Source organism: Prionailurus viverrinus, chromosome B4, assembly GCF_022837055.1.
Source record: "Prionailurus viverrinus isolate Anna chromosome B4, UM_Priviv_1.0, whole genome shotgun sequence".
NCBI classification, from domain to species: Eukaryota; Metazoa; Chordata; class Mammalia; order Carnivora; family Felidae; genus Prionailurus; species Prionailurus viverrinus.
The window spans coordinates 69000719-69023322 of NC_062567.1; the positions used below are offsets into that span (position 1 = coordinate 69000719).

The 22604-nt window shown below is 36.8% G+C and overlaps 1 protein-coding gene across 3 annotated transcripts in view; it reads right to left on the reverse strand.

Moving 5' to 3' along the window:
* NELL2 (neural EGFL like 2) overlaps positions 1 to 22604 on the reverse strand; it is a 404650-nt gene that overhangs the window by 90112 nt on the left and 291934 nt on the right. For all 3 annotated transcript variants that reach the window (XM_047868431.1, XM_047868430.1, XM_047868429.1), the window contains exons 15-16: positions 12703 to 12825; positions 9619 to 9714 (exon numbers count right to left, since the gene is read on the reverse strand). In XM_047868431.1, coding sequence (XP_047724387.1) covers positions 9619 to 9714; positions 12703 to 12825 — 219 coding nt within the window. The remainder of the gene's footprint in view (positions 1 to 9618; positions 9715 to 12702; positions 12826 to 22604) is intronic.

The following is a 22604-nucleotide window of genomic DNA, read 5'->3' on the forward strand; positions in this document are numbered from 1 at the left end:
GGAGAAAAAAATGCTTTCTTACAGAGTTTTAAAATTCAAATTTACGTCACTAGTGTGGTATACCACTTGGCAAAGAAATCAATACAAATATCAGTTGTAATATTCCTGGCATACCTGCAAAATTTCTCTGGAGAGAAAAGACCTCAGGTTTCACAGGTAAATCTTCAATGAAGATAAGGTCAGACATCAAAAGTATAAAACACACTAGGAAATACTACATCATGGGCAAGAGTCAGCAAGCATAAGAATAGGCAGATTTAGAGCCCCTTCAACTGCAGATGGATAAAGATTACAATGTAATGTAAGCATGTTTAAAATTATTAAAGACTTAAAAGAAGGAATCAAAATCACAAGAAAAGAATAAGAACAAAGGGAAGAAGTACTAAAAATCTGAAAAAGAGAACTTTTAGAAATGAAAAGGGCAGGTATTGAACTAAAAAAAACTCAATGGATCAGCTAAACAAAGGATTAGACAAAGCTGAAGAGATAACTGATACACTGGGAATAGATATGAAGAAATCGCAAAGGGCACAGCACTGAGGGATAAAGAGATGGAAAATACCAAAGGAGGTAGAAGAAACTTAGAAAGAAAAGCACCAACATCTATCCAATAGGAAAACCAGGAGGAAAGAATAAAAAGAATGAGAGAGAAACAATATTTGAGGAGATAAAGACTATATGTTTTCCAAAATGGATGAAAAAGATGACTCTTCCAATTCAATAATCTAAAGAATCCTTGAGCAAGATAAGTAAAAATAAATTCATCCCTAGGCTCAAAGCATTTAAACCACAAACCCCAAGGAAAGGGGGATCTTAAAAGCAAATAGAGCAAAAATTTTTTTCAAATGAATTACAATCGAACTGACAGTAGACTTCTCAACAGAAACCTGAGGCTAGAAAAGCAATGGAATACTTCCTTCACAGTTCTTCTAGAGAGAACAATCTAGAAATCAACACCTAACTAACCTAAGAGTAAAAATGGCATAAAGCACATTTCAGACCAATACTGAGAGTTTGCCACTAAGAGATCTACTACAAGAGACTACTAACATAGGTCCTTCAGGAAGGAAGAAACAACATACAGAAGAAAGAAATAGAATGCAAGAAACAAAAATAATTTGAGTATCATTAAACGTTGCATCCTTGATATATTCTGAATGAAAGAAGACTAATACCCAGATATCATGTCTTTATCACATTGTAATGTTTCTTCAGGATATCAAGTCTCTTCTCCCTATACCTGTAATCAATAAAAGTTCGTCAGCTTATCTAGGTAAAAAAATTAGAATTTTTAAATTTAGTTTACAGAACATTTCCAACATAGGGATGCCCAAAGGAAGAGAAAGATCTGGTCCTCAAGATATGCGTTTTTATTAGTAACCATAGAGTTACAAGTTAAAAGTCTGCTATTTGAATGACAGCAGGCTCCTATAAGATGTTTTCTTATTTGAATCATTCTGTCTAGTGAGGATGTAATGATAATATGAATCCCAAGATATATTGTTAAGGTGGGGGGAAGCAATGATTAGTAAAAGGGTACAAAGAAAATTTACTTTTCATTGTATGATCTTTGTCTTTTTAAATTTTATACCATATACATATGCTACTTGTTGAAAATATTAATGAAGTATGCAGTTATTTTTAGAATTATATCAAATAAAACATAAAAATGACTTTGTCTCGAGTAAGAAAACATAAGGGGGGGAATGGCTTTTAGGAATTCAAGGACATAATATAATAAATATATTCATAAGATACCATTGAAAAAATCATTAATATTTTTAAAGTGAAAGTGAAGATCTTTTCCAAATTCTGAAATAATTCCACTAGTCTTTTTTCTTGGAGACCTGCCCTCTAACAGCTTGAAAGCTATTTTTTCCCCTTACATAAACTCCACGATGTGTCCTCATTTCCAATGTTAATTAAGTAGGCCTTACAATAAAAGAGTCTGAACTATTTCCCCATCAGAATTGTTATCTATTATATATGACTGATACATGGAAAGAGTAAGATTTTTTCCAATTAACCTGAAGGACTTGGAAAAATGACTTTGAGATTTAACACTGAGAACTTTTAACTACTTTTTGAATAGTATAAAGACTTAGATTTCCATAAAACATGAATTTTTAAGATTTGCATTAGAACTAAAAGCAATTTTAAGTAAAAGTAAAGAATGCAAATTGCTACATTAAAGATCTTACAGCATTAAAATGTAGTAAAACTATACTTAAAATTGGTTTATAAGTGAATCAGGAAAATTAGAATCATTTCTTTTTCTTAACCCTTACTTTATAATATCTCAGAATATCTCCAGCTAACTCAAAGGAGTACAAAAGCTTCAAATATTTCTGTACATAAAATTTTACTCACAATGTACAATACAATCACATCAGGCATCATTCATTACTCATCACATTCCAGAATGATGCGGTATGCCTTACTTGCATTATTCAACTTAATTTCCAGAACAAACCCACAAGGCAGATATTATTATCATTCTTCATTTCATACATATGAAAATAAAGGCATAGAAAAATGAAGTAACATAGAAAAGGTCACACAGCTAGTCAACAGTAGAGCTAGGACTCATGCCGGTTGATGTCTCTCTAACTTCAATTTTTATATTCTTGACCACTATGTTAAATGTTTCCAAGAAGACTAGGGCTTGGGATAATATTAATCAACTATAGAGTTATTAAAAAAAATTAAGGATCACCTACATAAAAAGAAGGTATACCTTAGGTACTCAAGTTAAGTCATAAGCAGTGCATGGTCAAAAAGCCTACAGTGAGAGTTATTTGGTTTCTTCTTCTTTTTCCTTTTTAAAATTTATGATATGAAAAAGTCACATTGAGACCTAAATCCCTAATTTATCCAAAGTCCATGAAAACACACTCATCCATCAAATGCAATACAATCACTTTATCATTAGATACCGAGTTTAAAGACCAGAAGCATCTTAGCAAGTATGACTGGAGATTCTATCTTAGGGAAATTAACAGATCCCTCCATGGGTATGGATCCCACATTACACAAGACACTAAATGATTGGTTCTGTGTCTTGTCTCTTCCCTTGAGCAATTCAAATCTGAAAAAGTGATTTTAACAGACACTGTGAAGGATCAGAAGGTGAACTTCCTTCATCCCAGGTTTTCTTTATTACAATAAAGTTTATTTAATGATTTATATATGTAAAATTTGTATTTAGTTAGAGCAAAATACATTCAAAAGAATACTAAAAAAGATCATCCTTACTAGTAAAGCAAAGGTAGCTAAAGTTTTTCTTTCCTTATTAACTGTATTATCTCCAAATTTTTACTAAAATTCTCTTCTCCCACAAAAAAGATATACGTTTTGGTTCTAGAATTTCACTCTGAGTCATTTTGGGGAAAAAAAGGTATGCTATAACAGAAATGTTTTGAATTTTCCCTTGCTTCTGATTTTCTTATCTTTGCACGTAAAATGATATAAAATAATGTAAGCTTCTGAAAAATATGCCTTTAAAAGAAAGCTACATGATCATGAAACTAAATCAATATGTTCTGTTAATGGTGAAAAATGTGCTAATTTAACCATATCAGGAAATATAACACAATTTGACATTAATAATAAATGCTAACTGTACCTACTACTAGCAAAATAACTTTGTTAGTATAAATGAATTAAAGGATTTTTACTACCTACACTATAACAGTAATAATGTATACTTTTAAAAATCAATCAGCCTCAATCAATATATAGTCACCTTTGAAGTAAAGCAACATTCATATAAGCCTCACGCTTAATTTTTATCATTTTGAAGCTACAGATATTAAAAAGCTACACAAACAGGAATGCAACTTGAGTTTATATTCATTTAAATACTCACTAAAAATAATTAAAATCCCATCTCATGTTTTGATCTGTGGCTAAGAAACCCATTATTTTACACACCGAAAAAAAGAGCCATTTATCACCAAAACGTCAGATCTCCTTTTCTTTGATATCACAGCATATCTTTTTTTAGCGTTGCCATTTGATACCAACTTTTTCCCAGTTATAAACGTTTTAATTTGATTTAAGTTGGCAGTTACTTATAGGAGACTCTCACATCTTTTAGAGTTATGCTTTAAATCATGACTGAAAGATTTATTTTCAGTACACTAAGACAGCTTTGCATATTAATCAGATCATCAGACACATGTTTGCTGAGGCTTAGTGATTGTGCAATAAATACAGTATGGCAATGAGAGAGCTGTTAAACCTCAGCACATAGGTTTCTAATACATTTTATTGAGTTATCCAAGAAATAATCACCCAGCTAAATCCAAGTTAAACACCTGATGGAATATTAGGATGTTTAATTAAAAATGAAGTTATGCTGTACATGTGGGTGATTTTACACAGTGGCTAAAAAAGAAGGCCATGAAAAATTAATTTTACTCCGAAGATATACATAACAGCCTCTTTGTGAAGTTGGTAAGTAGATTCAACCATTCCACTAAGATACACTGATGCAGAAATAGAATAAATAAATTAAGGGGAGGGGGTACAGGAGAGACCTCAATATAGTAACGAGGGTTGGTAAATGTCATGCATATTTAGACTGTCTTTCAAGAAACTAGTAAATCCTATTACCTCATGCTCAGCAATTCCATTGTGAGGGCTCAACAGAGGGCCACTGGGGCCAGGAAATCAGTCCCCTTTCTAAGCTATCAGGCAGTATCCAGCTCCAGCAGGCCAAAATTTAGGCCATTCCTACACTTACAAATCTTGACAGTCCTGATGCTTTCTCTACCTTGGGAGAGAAAAACTGCCACAGTCTTCACCAATAAAGACAACAGAAATATTTGGCAGTTGAAGGGGTGGGCATAAGAAAAAGCCCAGACCTCGTGAGAGATGATAGTAGGATAAATTCCTGAACATAGAGCATGGCATAAGAAGGATGGAAAGAAGAAGGAAGGAAGGCAGAAAGGAAGGAAGGAAGGAAGGAAGGAAGGAAGGAAGGAAGGAAGGAAGGAAGGAAGGGGAGAGGGAGGGAAGGAAGGAAGGAGCAGAGAAACACTAGACTAGGAGTCAGAAGACCTGAGTTCTAAATTGCAGATCAGTATCTATAATGAAACAACTTATATAAGTTCCTTCACCCTTCTGTGCCTTAGTGACCTCATCTGCCATCTCAGACTTTAGGACCAGATGACCCTGAAGACCTCTTTAAACCAATGTTCAATAAAGTCCAGCTAATATGGATGCAAGCACATCTTTTACCTCCTCATTTAATTGACCACTCATTTATGTCTTTATTTATTCACCAATATTCATGGAGCACCTTGAATAATAAGGTGCAGGCCTTATACTATGTTTTGAAGATTCAAAAGTGAACAAGATACATGCTTTACGTCCATGAGAGTCAATGCCTGGGGCTGTAAATGAGGTGAGGAGACAGAGGGACAAGAGGGTGAAAGCTGGGTAGATAAGCAGGAGACAAATCTTGAAGGGCCATATAGGTCATGTTAAGAAATGTGAGGTCAACGGAGGATGCTAATGTGTTTTTTTTTTTTTTTTCACTATGGAGTGATACGATCAGATGTGTGCTCAGATATTCTGTGAAGAATGGACTGGAGAGAGATAAACCTCAGAGCCCTAAACTACTGTACTACCAGAGAGAATGGAAAAAAAAAAAAAGGATCCTAGTAAAGAGAATCAAAAGGACTTGATTAGATGTGAAAGTGAAAAGAGATGGGGGGAGGAGGTGATTCTTGGTTTGTTGGCCAACAAAACTTGGTGGGTAAGGCCACTCACTGAAATAAAGACAAGAAGTGAAGAACCAGGTTTCGGGAATAGAAGAGATAAGGCAAGAGTCATGAGATGATGGATTCAGTGTGGGGTCTCGAGATTAAAGGTCCCCAAAGAAACTCTGGAAGGTATTGGATATCTACATTTGTATCACCTTCTACAGAATCAAATAGCAGTTAGTTCTCTTTATGAATCATGGAAGATTCTCTCCCTAGTGGTTCCTAACTATTTAGAAATTATAGAACCCATTTGCAATCTTTAAAAGCTCTGAATTCTTTCTGCAGAAAAATGTACACATGCATATATATTCAGGGAATTCATGGACCCCCAAAGTCCATCCATAGACTTGCAGGTGTCCGGGAATTCCAAGTTAAGGATCCCTACCAGAGGTGGAAAGAAGGCAGTGATTAAAGAAGGAAGTCACTCAGAGTTCTTCCCTGAGTAGATGAGACAATGTCGAAAATGGTTTGATTGTTCAGAGTAAATAGTATAGCAATGCCAGACAGCACCTAAGACAAAAGACTGGCCTAATGGTCACAGACCAGTTTCATCTTCCTGGACATTCAGCTGAACTACATTTTCTCAACTCCTCAAGTCCATGTGATGAGTTCTTACCAATGGTATGTGAGAGGAACAGACATGTATGTTACTTCTGGTCTGAGGTAACACTGGGTGTGTATTCTCCATGCTTTCACATCTATGGTCCCTCTTCTCTTTGGTGTTAGAGGCAGTGTGTTGGGCATACTTCATCAAATGGCAACAACCAGGGCCCCTGGCTTAAGCAGGCTCAATCCCAATGCTCCTCAGCTCTCCCCAACACCACATTTGACATATCAAACTGAGATGTGAGTGAGCAAACACTTTTTGTATTAATCACTGAAATTTTGGGACGTGTACAGAAGCTGATGTTAGCAACCTTTAGTAATGAAGTAAATACCAATAATAACAATACTCGTCATACATAAAGTCTATAGGTAATAAAAATAATTTTACACTATCTGCTTTAGTTTTCTTTATTTTTTTTAAATTTTTTTTAATGTTTGTTTATTTTTGAGACAGAGAGACAGAGCATGAACAGGGGAGGGGCAGAGAGAGAGGGAGACACAGAATCTGAAACGGGCTCCAGGCTCTGAGCTGTCAGCACAGAGCCCGACGCGGGGCTCGAACTCACGGACCGTGAGATCATGACCTGAGCTGAAGTCAGACGCTTAACCGACTGAGCCACCCAGGTGCCCCTGCTTTAGTTTTCTTTATAGCAACTACTACCTGACAATATTTTACATACTTATTTATTTTCCTGTTTATAGTCCCTCTAACTCAACTAGATCATAATCTCCATGCAGATAGGACCTATGTTCACCGCTATATCCTGTTTCTAGTTCAGTGCTCAGCATATAAATGATCCTAAATAAATGTTGAATAAATGGGTGAACAGATTATTTCATGTGGTTCTCCTCCAAAGTTATTTTTTAAATGACACAACTTCTATTTATAACTACATCAACAAAAATGGTGTAAGGTGTAAGGTGAGAGGTTAGGATATAACCTGGAGCAATAGCTGGGACAGATGCTTTGAAACAAGTGTTATCCTGACAATTTCTCAGATAGGAGGCAGGAATGTCTTGCTTCTCAAATAGTGAAATATGGTCTTGGGCCAAGAGGTGCTAGAAGGCAGAGATAAACCATGACCCATTGTCTTAGAGCACCAACTTAACTCAAGGGTAGTAGGTAAGTTAAATGTTTTCACGTGTTATCGAATAGAAATGAATGGATTTTTAGGAAAAAAACATAATTTTTGATGAAATTTTATTTACCCTTTTGGTGGGCCTTTTCAGGATGGCTCTGGATGAAGACATTCTCTCTCTTCTGTCATTAGAATTAATTCAGAAGAAATTTAAAAACCACATTGATATAGATAAAAAGCCTGGGTTTGCCAGTTAGAAAGACCTTTGTATTTTGTATTCAGCTGTTAACTCTATGGCCTTAGGAAAAAAATTAATCACTCTGAACCCAATATATTTTTTTAAATGGATATAATACCTATCTTGTAAGAGACTTGTGAAGAGTAAGGTGATGTATAGATAGTATAAGACACTGAGAAGTAATGTAACTTGCCCAAGGTCACATAACAAGTAAATGGTAGGACTAGATTTTGAACCCATATCTGTTTGTCCTTCTCAAAGCCCTTGGCTGTTATAGACAGCTACTTAGAGTAAGTCTGGGATCGTCTTCTTATAGACTGAAAGTTCAAAGATAATTAGAGAAAGCTAAATATTCTGTTGGGTTATATTTAACTCCCTAGTTTTAAATTTTACATTGCTCAGATCAATCTTATACCATTCCAGATTTTCACACTCTCACATGTAACCCTTTTTTTTTCCTAGTGGAAGAATGATACGCAGAATTGGCACGGCCATTATTCATCTCAGATTTTCTGGGACAGCCTTTATTTCAAAATCATACACCATTTCAATGCCATGAAAAAGCCAGTATTTCTGATCACAACTGCACCAGAAGCAGTACCAAATACTGTATTCAGGAAATATGGTCACCGCAGGTGTTGATATACAGGACGACCACAGTACCTGATGTGCTTGGGTGTACTGGTGGAGACTATGGGATAGAAACATTGTAGAATGACTGCACTAGAAGTGCCTGATTTTGATCTAGTAAATCCTATGATAGTTAATTACCATAAATCTGCATATTTAACAAGTTAATAAGACTTATGGGTAAGTCACATGCTCACTAAGTTTGGGAACTTCTGATTTAGGAAATAATCCCCTTATGAAAGAGTCCTACATATCAAAGATGGACACTATCCATTTTCTATCAGAGACCTTTGTAACCAAATAGTCAGTCATTGAAGTTTGAAGAACATCACTGAGAGGTACTTATAGAAAGAAACAATCTAGTGACGCAAGCCCTTCTGTGGGCATCCTTCTGTGCACAGTGGTAGGACCTATTCAGGAAACTTTTCACTTCCCAAATGGTCCAGAACATTTTCTGTCTCACATTCTTATCTGTCAGTGTCTTTATTAAAACAGACTCTGCAGGTCGAATGGAAGCAGGAATTGCACCATATCTATTGTAATGAGATTTATGGAAAGTAATGTAAGATGGTAACCACCAGTCACCGGAGGTAGCAGCTTTCTCTTAGGGAGACTAATGGACATTCTGGGGTCATCTACTATTAGAACCCACTTACCCAAAGCAACAAAACTACTACTGATATGATTTTAGTTAAGAGCTAGTATTTTCATGGCATGTTTTAATATATATATTAAATAATGTTTAATATATATATTAGTTTCTAGTATTAGTATCCAGCAGACTGAGTTCAAAATGAACTTGGATTAGGAATAATTAAAAAGTAGGAAACTTTAAATACTTTTTAAATAAACAACAATGAATGAATATTGAATGATTCAGGTAAAAACTTTTTTTAAAAAATTCTCAAACGTGCATGGAGGAGGTAGCATGTCCTAGGAAGTATGTTGGCCATGAACTTGAATAATGTGCTTTAATATAGTCATACAGATCCCAGAAAAAATGGGCTCCAAATGAGTAAAATGAATTATGAAGTCATAAAATCCACACACCTTTCTATAAATGTTCAATATTCTTCTAGTTATAATAGCTGCAAAACCTCTATAGAACGACTTTGGGGAAACGCCCAGTGAATATGCATCACTGAAACTTCCCACGTCCTACCTCCTAGGACTTCCTTATTAATAGTTCCAAGCTTTGAGAGACACTTGAAACTTGAAACATTATTTTCCTCATGGATTACTTTGTACATTGGCATAAAAACTCATTTTCTAGAAGATGGAATGATAGTCTTACCCGTTTCACAGCTGGGTCCGGTGAAGCCTTGCGGGCAGGCACACACATTAGCGGCGATACAAGCTCCTCCGTTCCTACAGCCGTCTTTGCAAAATGCTAGAAATAATTCAGATACATGACTTTCATACTTCAAAATTGAGTAGTTCAAGATACTTCAAGCCTAGCTTTTCTTCATTCCCTTGGAGATGTGGACGTCAAATTATATATGGTATTATAACTTCAAATTCATATAATATCTTCCATGCAGGCAAGAAACTTCAACCCAATTTGTAAAACAGTACTCTTTTCAATGGTAAAGAAATATTTCACCTGTGAAACGACACACTAAACTTTCTTTTAACAAAAAGCAGTAATCTTACACAACAGGAAGCACATTAGAATTAGAGTTGCATCTCATTGTCAACCTGAAGAAAAAAAAAGGCAGCTATCCTAGAGTTTTCTTAAGGAGAAAACCACCATCTAGAGAATGATAACGAAATAGGAAATGACTGACTCCTATGAAACTCTGGCCAAAGTGCCAGAGTATTGGAGAAATGCCCCAGCTTTCACAAAATTTCTAAATCCAAGTGATGAACTGGCCAATGGTTAAGAATTTGCTGTAGTGGTCTTCAGGAAGAGCCTTAGTGTCCTCTACTGACGACAGGTCAGGATCCAGGATCAGGGGCAAAGGCACTGCAAATCTTGCTGTGTTAGAGTAGGTTTGTGAGTGAGGGGAATTTGTCTGTGACTAGGAAAGGGAGCCAAAATCCAAGCTATTGCAAGTGAGACCTTTTGAGATGTGCTGCCTGATTCAAAGAAGGTGAGAAAAACAAGATGGGTGAGACTGAGTACCCTTAGATGCTTCCGTTTCCACCTCAGCTTATTCTTTGGCTCTGTGAATCTCAGGGGCCATTCCCTGGTCTGTAATGGATGAGTTAGACCAGCTTTTTCCAGGCATTGGGATAAAAGCTTTCTCGCAATTTTTCTGGCATGTGCTTCCTCTCATTAGTTAGGATGTACTTTCTTTGAGTGGTAAAATGTAGCAATCCAAGATTCTGCTGCTGAGTTAAAGGAAGGGACACAAAGAGGCCATTTACCTTCTTTGGTCATAAGTCTTAGTCTGTCTTCATCCAAGGCAAAAAGAATACCTAGTCACCAAGGATTCGCAAAGAGATTAAGAATGTAAACCTCATAAATAATAAAGTGTACATCTCCTAGACCACATGTGTATCTTCTTTGGAGTAATGTTTAAGGACAGAGCACAGGACTCAATGATTCAGATCCTATGTCTACATTACTTATCTCTCAGCGTTTGACATTCCCAGTAGGGATACACACATGAACTGGAGAATCTGTATTCAGGCAGCCTGTTGACTTAACTTCTGGTAAAACTGTATGGATCCATGAAAGTTCTCCTTCCTTCAAAGATAAGAATTACCTATCTGGATCTGCTCATGATTACAAGCGTTCTTTATGCTATAAACATTTGTCGCATTAATTAGGAGTCAGAGTGAAATAGAAATAAGAGTGAGAAGTTGGTCTCCCAGATGAAATATTAACTTCTCCCCACCAAGCTCTCAGAATATCTGGGTGCTCTGAGGAAGTCCTAGGCATTCAGTTACACTATGCAATGGACGTTAAACTTCTGGCTTTTCTCAGGATTTGTCTAGTATCTCTGAGAAAATCTTTGTGGGATTTAGACCTCAAAGTGAGTAGGCCTTGTTCACATTGCTCTAAATGAAACATTCCCATAGACTTTTATAAACCAGAGTAATCCTCTTGCCCATCGATATCTGCATCCAATGTATTCTTATAAACCAGGTCTTAAGATTCATGCTCATGGGACATGGTATTAACAACCATCCCTTGTTATTTCCTACCTCCCATATACACAGTGTCATAGAAAATTGATTTTAGCAAACTCCAGGACAATGGGCACGTGTGTGAGAAATGGGAAGTTTTGAAGCTTAAAATGTTTAAATTATACAAATCATAAATAAATCTACATGACATATACAGAGTATGGACTTTAGCCTATGGGAGTTAGCAGTTTCCAAAATAGAATCTCTATTGTGAAGGAGGAGGTAAGCTCATCTGATAAAAGAAAAGAGGGCACTGGTGAAAGAATGTATCAGGGGACGGTGGTGAAGTACTGTGGGAACATCCACTGATGGAAATGAAAATCTGAGCTCAGCAGGACTTTTAAAAGAATTATTGACTGACATTGACAAACCAGCTAAAATGGGAAACTATAACATGTGGAGACCCAATATTCCCAGTTAACTTACTACTCAACAGTTCAAAAGAGAGTAGAGGGGTACCTAGGTGGCTCAGTAGGTTGAGCATTGAGCTCATGGTTTCCACTCAGGTCTGACCTCACAATCTGTGGGATCGAGCCCCACGTTGGGATCTGCATTGCCAAGGAAGAGCCTGCTTAGGATTCTCTCCCCCTCTCTCTCTGTTCCCCTCCCACTCACACACTCTGTCTATTTCTCTCCCAAAATAAAGAAATAAACTTAAAAAAAAAGAGTAGAGAAGAAAAACTGTCAGATTGATCCCAAATAGAGGTATTTCCAAGTGGATTTTGCTAAAAGAACAAATAGGTTGACTGTATTGGTGAAAAAAAAATAGCTGTCATGTTTGGATTCAAAAACAAGTATTTAAACATGGGAGGAGACTGGTAAACTGAAAGAAAAGGGTCAGAGAAACAGAAGATGAAAGGTCATGGAAGAAACAGAGTGGGCCAACTGGAAGCAGAAGGACTTGGGGTAAGACAATAAGAAGCTGAAGTCTGAGATTTCAAAGATGGAACAGTTCTGTCCAAAAGTGCTCGGGTGTGATTATGGGTGTGGTCTGCTAGACAGGAACAGAGATGGAAACCACTGAAATGGAGGTCAAGGAACATGAAGTCGACACTGTTTGAACAGTTTGGCTGCTTAAACACTGACCTAACCCAGGGGGAAGAGTATGAGCCATGTTACAAAGTTCCCAGTGGCTGTGGGAAGTACCCAGAAGGCAGTTAACAGTGAGGAGAAGGGGTGGAGGGAGGTGAAGATGGACTGCCTTATCCCTAATGTGAGAGAGGCTGACATTTAAACCTTTTACCTTTGCATGTGGTTCCATTCCCCGTATAGCCTGGCTTGCAAACACAGTTGTGTCCTCCAACGGTATTGAAGCATAAAGCATTTTCATCACAGTTGTGCTGATTTGTGATACACTCATCATGTTCTGAAATGAGGAATACAATTTTGTTACTCAAAGATAGATTTTTCAATGAGACTGTATTTTAAACTACCTGCATCTTGGTTACTGCATGGTATTTCTTTCAAACACAGACAGACCTATACAAAGCCTATGTTAAAGAAGAGCTCATATTTTGAAGTATTGCATACTCCTCTTGAAATACATACCTTGCATGCAAAAGGATTTGGACAAAAGACCCACCAAGGAGGAGGAAGGAATGGCAGAAGCGGGAGAGGAAAGGGTGGATAATTCTCAGAAGTGTATCCCAGAGCCTCTGTATGCAATCTCTGTGGTTAATATTTGGGGAGTTATTGTCCTGACATAAATATGCTACCTAATTCTTCTCTGTAACATGAAAAAGGTAATAGGAATGGATGTGAAATATATTGCTTCGTGAATCCTGGCCTGTAGGAAAATGGAATTAAAGCTCTGGGAATTAGTTAGGATGCAGTTAACACCCACACCCACATGGCCAGGCATAAAGATACACATGCAAACTACTGGGGAATATCTGACCTCCTTAGGAATCTCTCTCCTGAAAGAAAGTATCAGAGTTCTGCTAAATAAGACAACTCTCCTTTATAATATGTGCAAATACATACTTTAAAAGATGCAATCAATATGATACTTCCTTTAACTGTGTACAACTTGACACTTTAGAAAACACTGAATCATCTGCTTCTCCGAGCACCCCTATGAGAGAGGCATAACCAATATCATTATTACCATTTTAAAAATGACTCCATAGTGGCTCAGAGTGCTTATGTCGCCTGCCCAAGTTCACAGGAGTATTAGGTAACATCAGAATTCTAGCAGAGTGTTCAACAAAAATGTAAATGTAAGGAATAAATACAGTGAAAATGAGAAAGAAATCAGATCTAACATCAAAATCAAAATGAGTAGGAAATGAAATATAAGTGAGGAAATGCTTATGAACTAGTTCAGCAAAATGCCTACAGTGGCACTACTTATTACTTGGTCTCTCACAAAATTATTACTTAGGCCTAAAATTAAATATATATTTTAATATGCTTATATTAATGGAGCTATTAATTCACTATGATATATATCATCAAAGCAAAAAGAAATATTTGCTTTTTATCTTAGAACTCTTCGTATTCTGGACAATACATGTATTATTGCAGACAATATATTATAATAGTAATGTACCTGTAAATGTGCTTTGGGCATATTCATTTGAGATTAGACTAAAATCACTTATTTCAACTACTAAAATAGAATGCTCTGTTTTTTTAAAATAAATATTAACATTATGCCCTGTGTCATATATAAGTATAAAGTTATAATATTTTGAACTCTAGCCTGATAATAAAATTCTTAGACATTATTCCCAATAATCTTTCAGAAGAAAGAGAGCTCTCAATCACTAAGGTTTTAGAATTGCATGAATAGATACCTTATCCTCCAAATCCCTGGTTGAATTTCTCCAAATTGTACAGAGTTCCACTGTTATTATCTAGTATCAGAAACTTTCATAGTTATTATAAATTCAAGCACATTGATGATAACCTAGAAAATAGCCAGATTACAGCTGGGTCTCCTGCTTGGGGCTGTCCTTGGACCACTATAAAATTTCAGAGGGACTGGAATGGGCAGTCCACCTACCTCTGGGGTCAGCTGCCCGAAGCAAAATAAATCTACACTCTGAAGTTTGCACCTGCTGCCCATTTTCTTCCCAGTGCAATTCAAAGTGCTGCAGTTAATCTATAAATCTCTATACGGACAGCCGTAGGCTCTTTAAAGACAGCTGCTGATTGATTTGATGCTGTTTTCATCTCTGCTTTGGTTGTTTTCTTAATTAGACAGAACTCACTGGGTAGAGGAAGGGCCTAACAAGATGCAGTTTAGCACCCAGTATGATGATTCCCATACACTTTAATTAATTACACAAGCCTGGATCTGGTTACCCTGTTGTCATTTACTCTCGAGACTGCTGAAATGAGTAAATGTGCTCCTAAGCAATTCAAGGGTAAAGACAGTTTGCACATTTTTAAATACACACCTTTACACATACTCTTCCCTGTGCCTGAAGTGTCTGCCCCATGGATTCTCCTGGCAAACTCTTATCGCCTCTAAAGATCACACTAAAATGTTGTTTTATGCAAAAATATCCTTCTCTCCCCCTCCTGCAAAGTCAGGGCCTGCTGGCTGTTTTCCTTAGCACCATATACAAGGCTCTGTTATTACATTTTATCATAAATATCTACTTCTCCTTGATTCTCCATCTTCATGCCCCACCAGGAACAGTTAATTTTTGGACAACAATTCTATATTTTTATTTGTATTTCATTTCAGCATTCAAAGAATGTTTCTTAAATAAGTAATTAAAAGAATAAATGATCAGAGGGGGCTGGGTGGCTCAGTCAATTAAGCATCTGACTCTTGATTTTGGTTCAGGCCATGACCTCACGGTTTGTGGGTTTGTCCCCACGTGAGGCTCTGCACTGAGAGCACAGAGCCTGCTTGGGATTCTCTCTCTCTCTCTCTCTCTCTCTCTCTCTCTCTCTCTCTCTCCCTCTCTCCCTCTCTCTCTCTCTCTCTCTCTCTCCCCCTCCGTCCCTCCCTCCCTCTCTCTCTGTCTTCTTCTCCCTCTCTTTCTCTCTGCCCCCTCTCTGCTCTCTCTCTCAAAATAAATAAACTTAAAAAAATAAAAATAAATGAACAAAGGAAGAAAGCTAGGAAATACTTCCTCTGCCATTATAATTCAAGCCAATCCCAATTTGTTCAGTTGTAGACTAGATGCCAAATAGAAGCTATTGAAAAATCTAAACTTTATTTTTTATTTATTTATTTTTTTACTAATTTTACTACAATGGTGTTTTATTTTATCAGGGATATTTCAAATATTAAGGTAGCAAGACATATTTTGAAAACAAAATATTAATTCCTTTACACTATCATTTTAAAATTCTTTACACCACTTAAAATAAACTTGGTTATACTTATAACCATCAACTAAAAGTAAACTGTGACTTCAGGAAAAGCCTTTAAAAATGCCTATGTCTCACAGAAGAATTAAGTTTAATTTGATAGCCCTCCACAAAACAGAATGTGAATGAAGCAAGGAGCAAATATTCTATAAGGTCATCTCGATAAATAGTTAATTATTGCTGCTGTATATCCAGTTTTGGTCAAATGTCAACTTCTTACCCCTTCCCTGACTCACATATCCCTAAGGACTCCACCAGCAACCTCTCCATTTTTCATGCTCCCTCTAACATTTGTAACATACAATAAGTTAAATTAAATAAAATCAGGAGGGAAATATTAAGAAAAAATTTAAATCAATATTATGTCACAATGTTTGAGAAGAGGCATGGCAGGGTGTAGTAGTAAATGAATTCTAGTTTTTCTCTCACGTATATTGAAAAGCAGACATTTCAGATCTGATGCTCACAATATCCAGTTCCTAGGAATGAATGCTATTTGCACATCTTCAGTTAAACCTTTCATTGTCCGTGTGACATGACAGTATGACGGTCCAGGTAAAAGCTAGGATTGAAACCAAATACACTTCTCTTTAACTGTTCTTCATTAAAAATACTAGCATATGGTTATTTTAATCAAAATTTATCACATTTTCTATCTATACATTTAAAATTTAAATTAAATGGAAAAAAATAAACATGTAGAAAGGAAACACCACAACTCAAACAGCACTAAACAAAAGTAATGTGGTTGTCAATTATTACAGTACATTAAATATAGAATCAATGACTGTACAATAATAGTGGGGAAAAATTTGTCCTATGTGCCATAATTGCCATGCACGTTTATGTACTATATAAAACTGATTTCATACCAGTGACAAGGGTCAATATATTAAAATTCCTCTATATAAAAAGTGATAATATGTACACTTAGATTTATCTAAATGCAAATGTCACACAGAAATAATATTTTAGTCTCACTGATCAACCCCTAACCTGAGTAGCTTAATGTCTCTAAAATCATTTTAAGACTCCACACCCAACAGGTCATCTGGTCATAGTCGGACTTAAATTGGGCTGGAAATTTGGTATTCATATTGAGCTGTTTCTAGAATGAATGAACTATCTAGGGACAAAATGGCCATGTTAAAATTCACATAGCTTTTCTTACAATGATATCAACACAGACATACAATACACATAGCACATGTTCTTTTCAAGGATTTCACTATGATACAAAATGCAAATACTACAGAAAAACAGGAGTGAAAAGTAATTTAAATATATCTACAATTTGATTTAATACAATTTTTATTCAAGGTCTGTTGTATATTAAGACTTTTGCGGGATTAAAAATGTGATTATAAATGGTAGCTCCCTCAAAAGCTTATAGTTTAGTTGGGGAGATAACACAAAACCACAAGTGCCACATGAGGGCATTGTTAGAAATACTGAAGTAAAGAAGAAACCTGTTTACAGAGGGCTGCAGAGAACAAAGAGGGAAGAAGTCATTTCTAGTTGGGTCAGATAGGATTTCAAGAATGACTTCATGGAGAATGGAGCATTTGACATGGATATTTTTATGTATGTAGGGAAGGTGCAGATTCCAAATTGAAATAGTATTCATGTATTTTGCTCCTTTTGTTTTGGAATCTTGAGCCTCTTACAAATTTGAATCAACCTGAATGATGTGTAATAATCGTAGCTACAATTTAGTGCTTATGACATACCACACACTTTGTAATATACACTATCTCATTTAATAGGAGATATCTCACTTAATATCTTCATATTAATTAGGAAACATCATCACTATTTAAAAAAAGAAAATTAAACTAGGCTTGAAGAGGTTAAGTGGCTTTTCTGAGATCACACAGCTAGTAAGTGGTTGAGTTGTGAATCACAACATCTGACTCCTAAATCTAGGTTATTGACTGTCATGTGGTAGGGTTGCCTGAACATATTTAATGTGTGTGTGTTGCCTAATGTGTTTTTTAATCACATTATGTGATTCTTTGCACAATGTGCTCTTCTTTGCAATTGTCTAGAGGTTTGGTTTTTTAAAATTTATTAAATTGTTTTAATGTTCATTTTTAAGAGAGAGAGACAGATTGCGAGCAGGGGAGGTGCAGAGAGAGAGGGAGACACAGAATCCGAAGCAGACTCCAGGCTCTAAGCTGTCAGCACATAGCCTGACTTGGGTCTTGAACCCATGAACTGTGAGATCATGACCTGAGCTGAAGCCAGACACTTAACTGCCTGAGCCACCTCAGCGCCCCCAGAGGTTTTGGGTTTTAATGTTTATACCATTTAATGTCTCCTTGTCATATGTGGAGTCCTCCATTGCTTCACAAGTAGGAAGTTATCTCTTTTTTTGTATTATCTAGTATTTTTAACACTTTAGGGCTAAGCACTGAGGTACTTTCTGTTCATACTAAAATCTACATTTTCTCAAGAGTGAGAGAAGCTTTTAAAAGAAAAGGAAGATACCAATATGGCTAAGTGCAAATGTCTGTAAAACAAAGTGACCAGCTCACAGAACTTAGACTCAAGCACTCATTCCTCCAACTCAAAAATCTCTGGAAGCTCATCATTAACGCAGTTTGGCAAAGAGACATCTCCAGTATCCAGGAGTCCTCTCCTCTGACACCTGGTCGGGCCCCTGTAACAAAGCCCACCACTTCTGGATAATTCTGCTTTACACCCCCCAACAATATACTAGATCCTATGACTAACACCTTTATACTGTAGATTCTGCTCTTTTGGTAACAAATTATAATATACCTTCACGGCAGGCCCACTATTCTCACAGAGCCTTTCTTTTCCTCTGATGGATTTTTTTCAGTTACAAGAATTATATTGTTAGGCTGGATCTTCTACTCTCCTGTCCAAATACAGAAATGTTGGGAAAACAGCAGCTATCATAACATGTATGTGTGCCACAAAGAAAGCTTCTTCGCTCTCTCTGACCCAAGTGTTTCCTGGAATATAAATGTACAATGAGTAAATTCTCTCCTAGACCGTGGCAGGATAAGGCTCTAAACATAGTGACAACCTACCTCGGGTCTTAACTATTATCTGCTTATTAGAAACCTAAGAACAAGCTCGTTCAGGCTTAAGCCTGAATAAATCTTGGAGCAAGAAGTCCACAGCCTGTAAATTACTCTTGAGAAGCTGTTAAATAAAACCATCAAACTATTTGTTTAGAAAGATGAATTATCTCAAACATATAGAGTTGCTTAGTCATTTTCCTCTTATATTTCAGTAGACCAGATTGCTTGCCTTAGGACATCCATGAGCTTGCTAAAACTCATCCACGAACTTCACTCCTAAGCGTTCCTACCAAAGTAAGTTTGTAGTTACCTACACTGGCTAGTGAAGAGGAAGAGAACAAGATAGTCCGTGGGTCTATAATACTGAGACCTCTTGTTTTACTCTAAAAAGAATAGCAACACAGTGAGGCCTCAGATAAAATATGCCTTATCTATTGAGCAAACTAAACAACTCTTTGGACTTGCCCCAGCTCCTTACTACATTCACACAATAATCATTCTATGGCAGATCTTGTCAAAATGAACACAAACTGAATCTAAAGAATGTTTTGTATTACAATTCAACAATTGGCAGAGGGCTTGGGGGTCTATTAAAAAGAACTAGAATTGCCTCCTTCCCTCTTCTTCCTCCTTCCTCCCCCACCCCCAATATTTAATGGTCTGGTATATGAAGAAGTTGTGTTTGCTGCCACCAACAATATATATGCCTACAATCAAAACATGCATGCCCTCATGACTATTCAATCTCAGGGACATTGTTACAATTCATTGAATGGTTTAAAATGTCCTCCATCAACTGTTCTGTACTAGGACTGTAACTCAGTGTAAAGGACAATGAAGAAAAAAATGGGAAAATTATGTACTATTTTAAAGAGCAATAGCAGGGAGGCAGTGTTATACGGAAGTTTTCTAGACAGGCTTGACTTTTGATGCCATTTTAACCTAGTTCTCACTGGCCTTGAGAAAGTAAGCCGATCTTCCTAAGTTTAAAATGAGGAGATTGAGACCTATATTAGAACTATTGTGAAGAGTAAATTTGCATGATGAGCATAAAAACCCTGGCAAATAAGAGTCACTTGATAAATATTAGTTACTTTCTCATCATATTATCTACTTCAGTGGCAAATTTTATTTTGCCTCTATTAGCCATACAATGTCCTTTCTTTTCTGTTTCAGTTCTGTGGAGAAAATGTAAATGTCTCACAGAGCTTTCTCTTTTCATAATCTTTTCTGAAATCAAATGAATTTCAGACATTTCTCTGATTTCCAAAATGCACTACCTTCAATGGTTATGTCAGGAAAAAAGACGCCTGCTATCATACTTACCAAAAGCTGTTCTTTTTGTTTCTTATGATTACCTTCCTTATTCACTTTATATTAGAGAAAAAAATCTATCACAGTGTCATTTTAATGGAAATCTAATTTTAACACTGTTAAAGGGACTACAAGAAACTATACTTTAACCCTGTTCAGTGGCCACATTAGCAGCAAACCAACTAAAACTCATTTTTAACACCCAAGTATTTTTTATTCACTACTCAAGTTTCCTGTTCACTGACCACACCAATTCAATACTGACTTCTTCTTATTCCTCAGTTTGTTTGGCATCTAGGAATTTGTTCAGACTTCTTTTCTCTGACATGCTTGGTTTCTTTTCTTCTAGTCCTTTCACTGGTACATTCAGCCTCTCTTCCTAATACTTATTTGATCAAGAATCTGAACAACTAACGCCCATACAAATTTCCTCTGTATCTTTACAATAATTTTGGAAGGTAATCCAAATTGATTTTACAGCAAAAAAACCTGCTTTGCTTTTTTTCTGGTGTTTCATGAGATTATATTTGTCCAAACACATTGTCAGGCAACAAAATTCTTGTAACTATCAACAAATGATTTGTATTTCTGAATATTTCTGAAGCTTCTCTATGTTATTCTAGCCTTTTGATTATTCTAGCCTCTAGAGGATGCAAAGATGCACGAACTGGGATTCATGAACTCAGTGAACTCAAGAGACTTTTGAACTATTAGAGGATTGATGATATGAATAGATAACTATGATATATTCTTGAACATGCTTAGTGCTTTAAGAGAGAAAACAATAGGGGCGCCTGGGTGGCGCAGTCGGTTAAGCATCTGACTTCAGCCAGGTCATGATCTCGCGGTCCGGGAGTTCGAGCCCCGCGTCAGGCTCTGGGCTGATGGCTCAGAGCCTGGAGCCTGTTTCCGATTCTGTGTCTCCCTCTCTCTCTGCCCCTCCCCCGTTCATGCTCTGTCTCTCTCTGTCCCAAAAATAAATTAACGTTGAAAAAAAAATTAAAAAAAATAAAAATAAAAAAAAAAGAGAGAAAACAATAGTAATAGTAAAAATAATGCCATTAGCTAATTGCTAAGTGCTTACTAGATGCTATAAAGCACTGTACTAAGTGTTTTATGTTCATTATCCCCTTCAATCTTCACAGAAACATTTCCTGGAAGGCACTATTATTACTCCTGTTTTACAAATGGGAATATAGAGCTTTCTTAGAGAAAATACATATCTTGCCCAATGTCATGTAACTTTGAAGTGACAAGGCCAGAATTTGCCTTCAGTGTTTTAAAAAGCTACAAGCTATCAACAATGATCTCTTGAGACTTAAAGAAGGAGAGATGAGGATTAACTGAGGGGTCTAGGGAAGTATTGTGTAGGAAATAGGCCAAACAAGTGAGTCTTGAAAGATAGGAGCAGTTTTAACAGGAAAAGGGTAAAGATGGAAAAGAGCATGTCCTGTGGGGAGAGAACACAGGTACAAAAGGTCAAAAGCATGAGCTGTGGCAGGGTCCTGAAGTGGCTGAGCAGGCACAGGTGAGGAACAATAGGGAATAATGAGGAATCAGTATGGACAGGGTCAGGAACACCACATGATTTTTATCTGGTGGGCAATAAGTTGCCACTTATCTGGTGGGCAATAAATAGCCTCTTCCAAATAAGAGGCATGATAAAATGGGAGTTGAGTTTTAGGGAAATTAACAGCAATGTGTAGAGGAGGAGAGACCAACTTCCCCTAACAAATTGGGTGTTCTATGTTAGCAAGCCAGCATTGTTCTCTCTCATTTTAGTCCTTCTTTATTCCTTTCAGTTTTTCCTTTTGAGTCAGAGTTAGGTTACTACTGGGAGTTGTGACAGGAGTCTGTGCAACACTGAGAGGTGAAGCAAAAGGATAAGGAGGAGGAGAGCGATAGGCAAAAAGCAAATAGAAAATGAGTGCTTATCACCTGGCAAGCACTGTGCTGAGCAATGTATGTGCAGCATGAGGAAGTACTACAGGAGGGAGGAAGAATGGTTGGGAAGTAAGTGCCACACCATAAGGTCCAAAACCCTTGTCATTCATTTTCTGTATCCCAATCCCTATGCTTCTCTGGAATGAAACTATGTTAAAGAGAGGGAATGAAGAAGAATGGACAAAATGATGGTGGAAGGGGAGTCAATTTATGCATACAACTGATGAGCCCCACAGTGAATCAATTTTTGAACCAGGAGGATGAGAGGCATTGAAAATAAGTCAGGTTTCTTTTTTTTTAATGTTTATTTTTGAGACAGAGAGAGACAGAGCATGAGTGGGGGAGGGGCAGAGAGAGAGGGAGACACAGAATCTGAAGCAGGCTCCAGGCTCTGAGCTGTCAGCACAGAGCCTGCCACGGGGATTGAACTCACGGACCGTGAGATCATGACCTGAGCTGAAGTCGGACGCTTAACTGACTGAGCCACCTAGGCGCCCCAAAA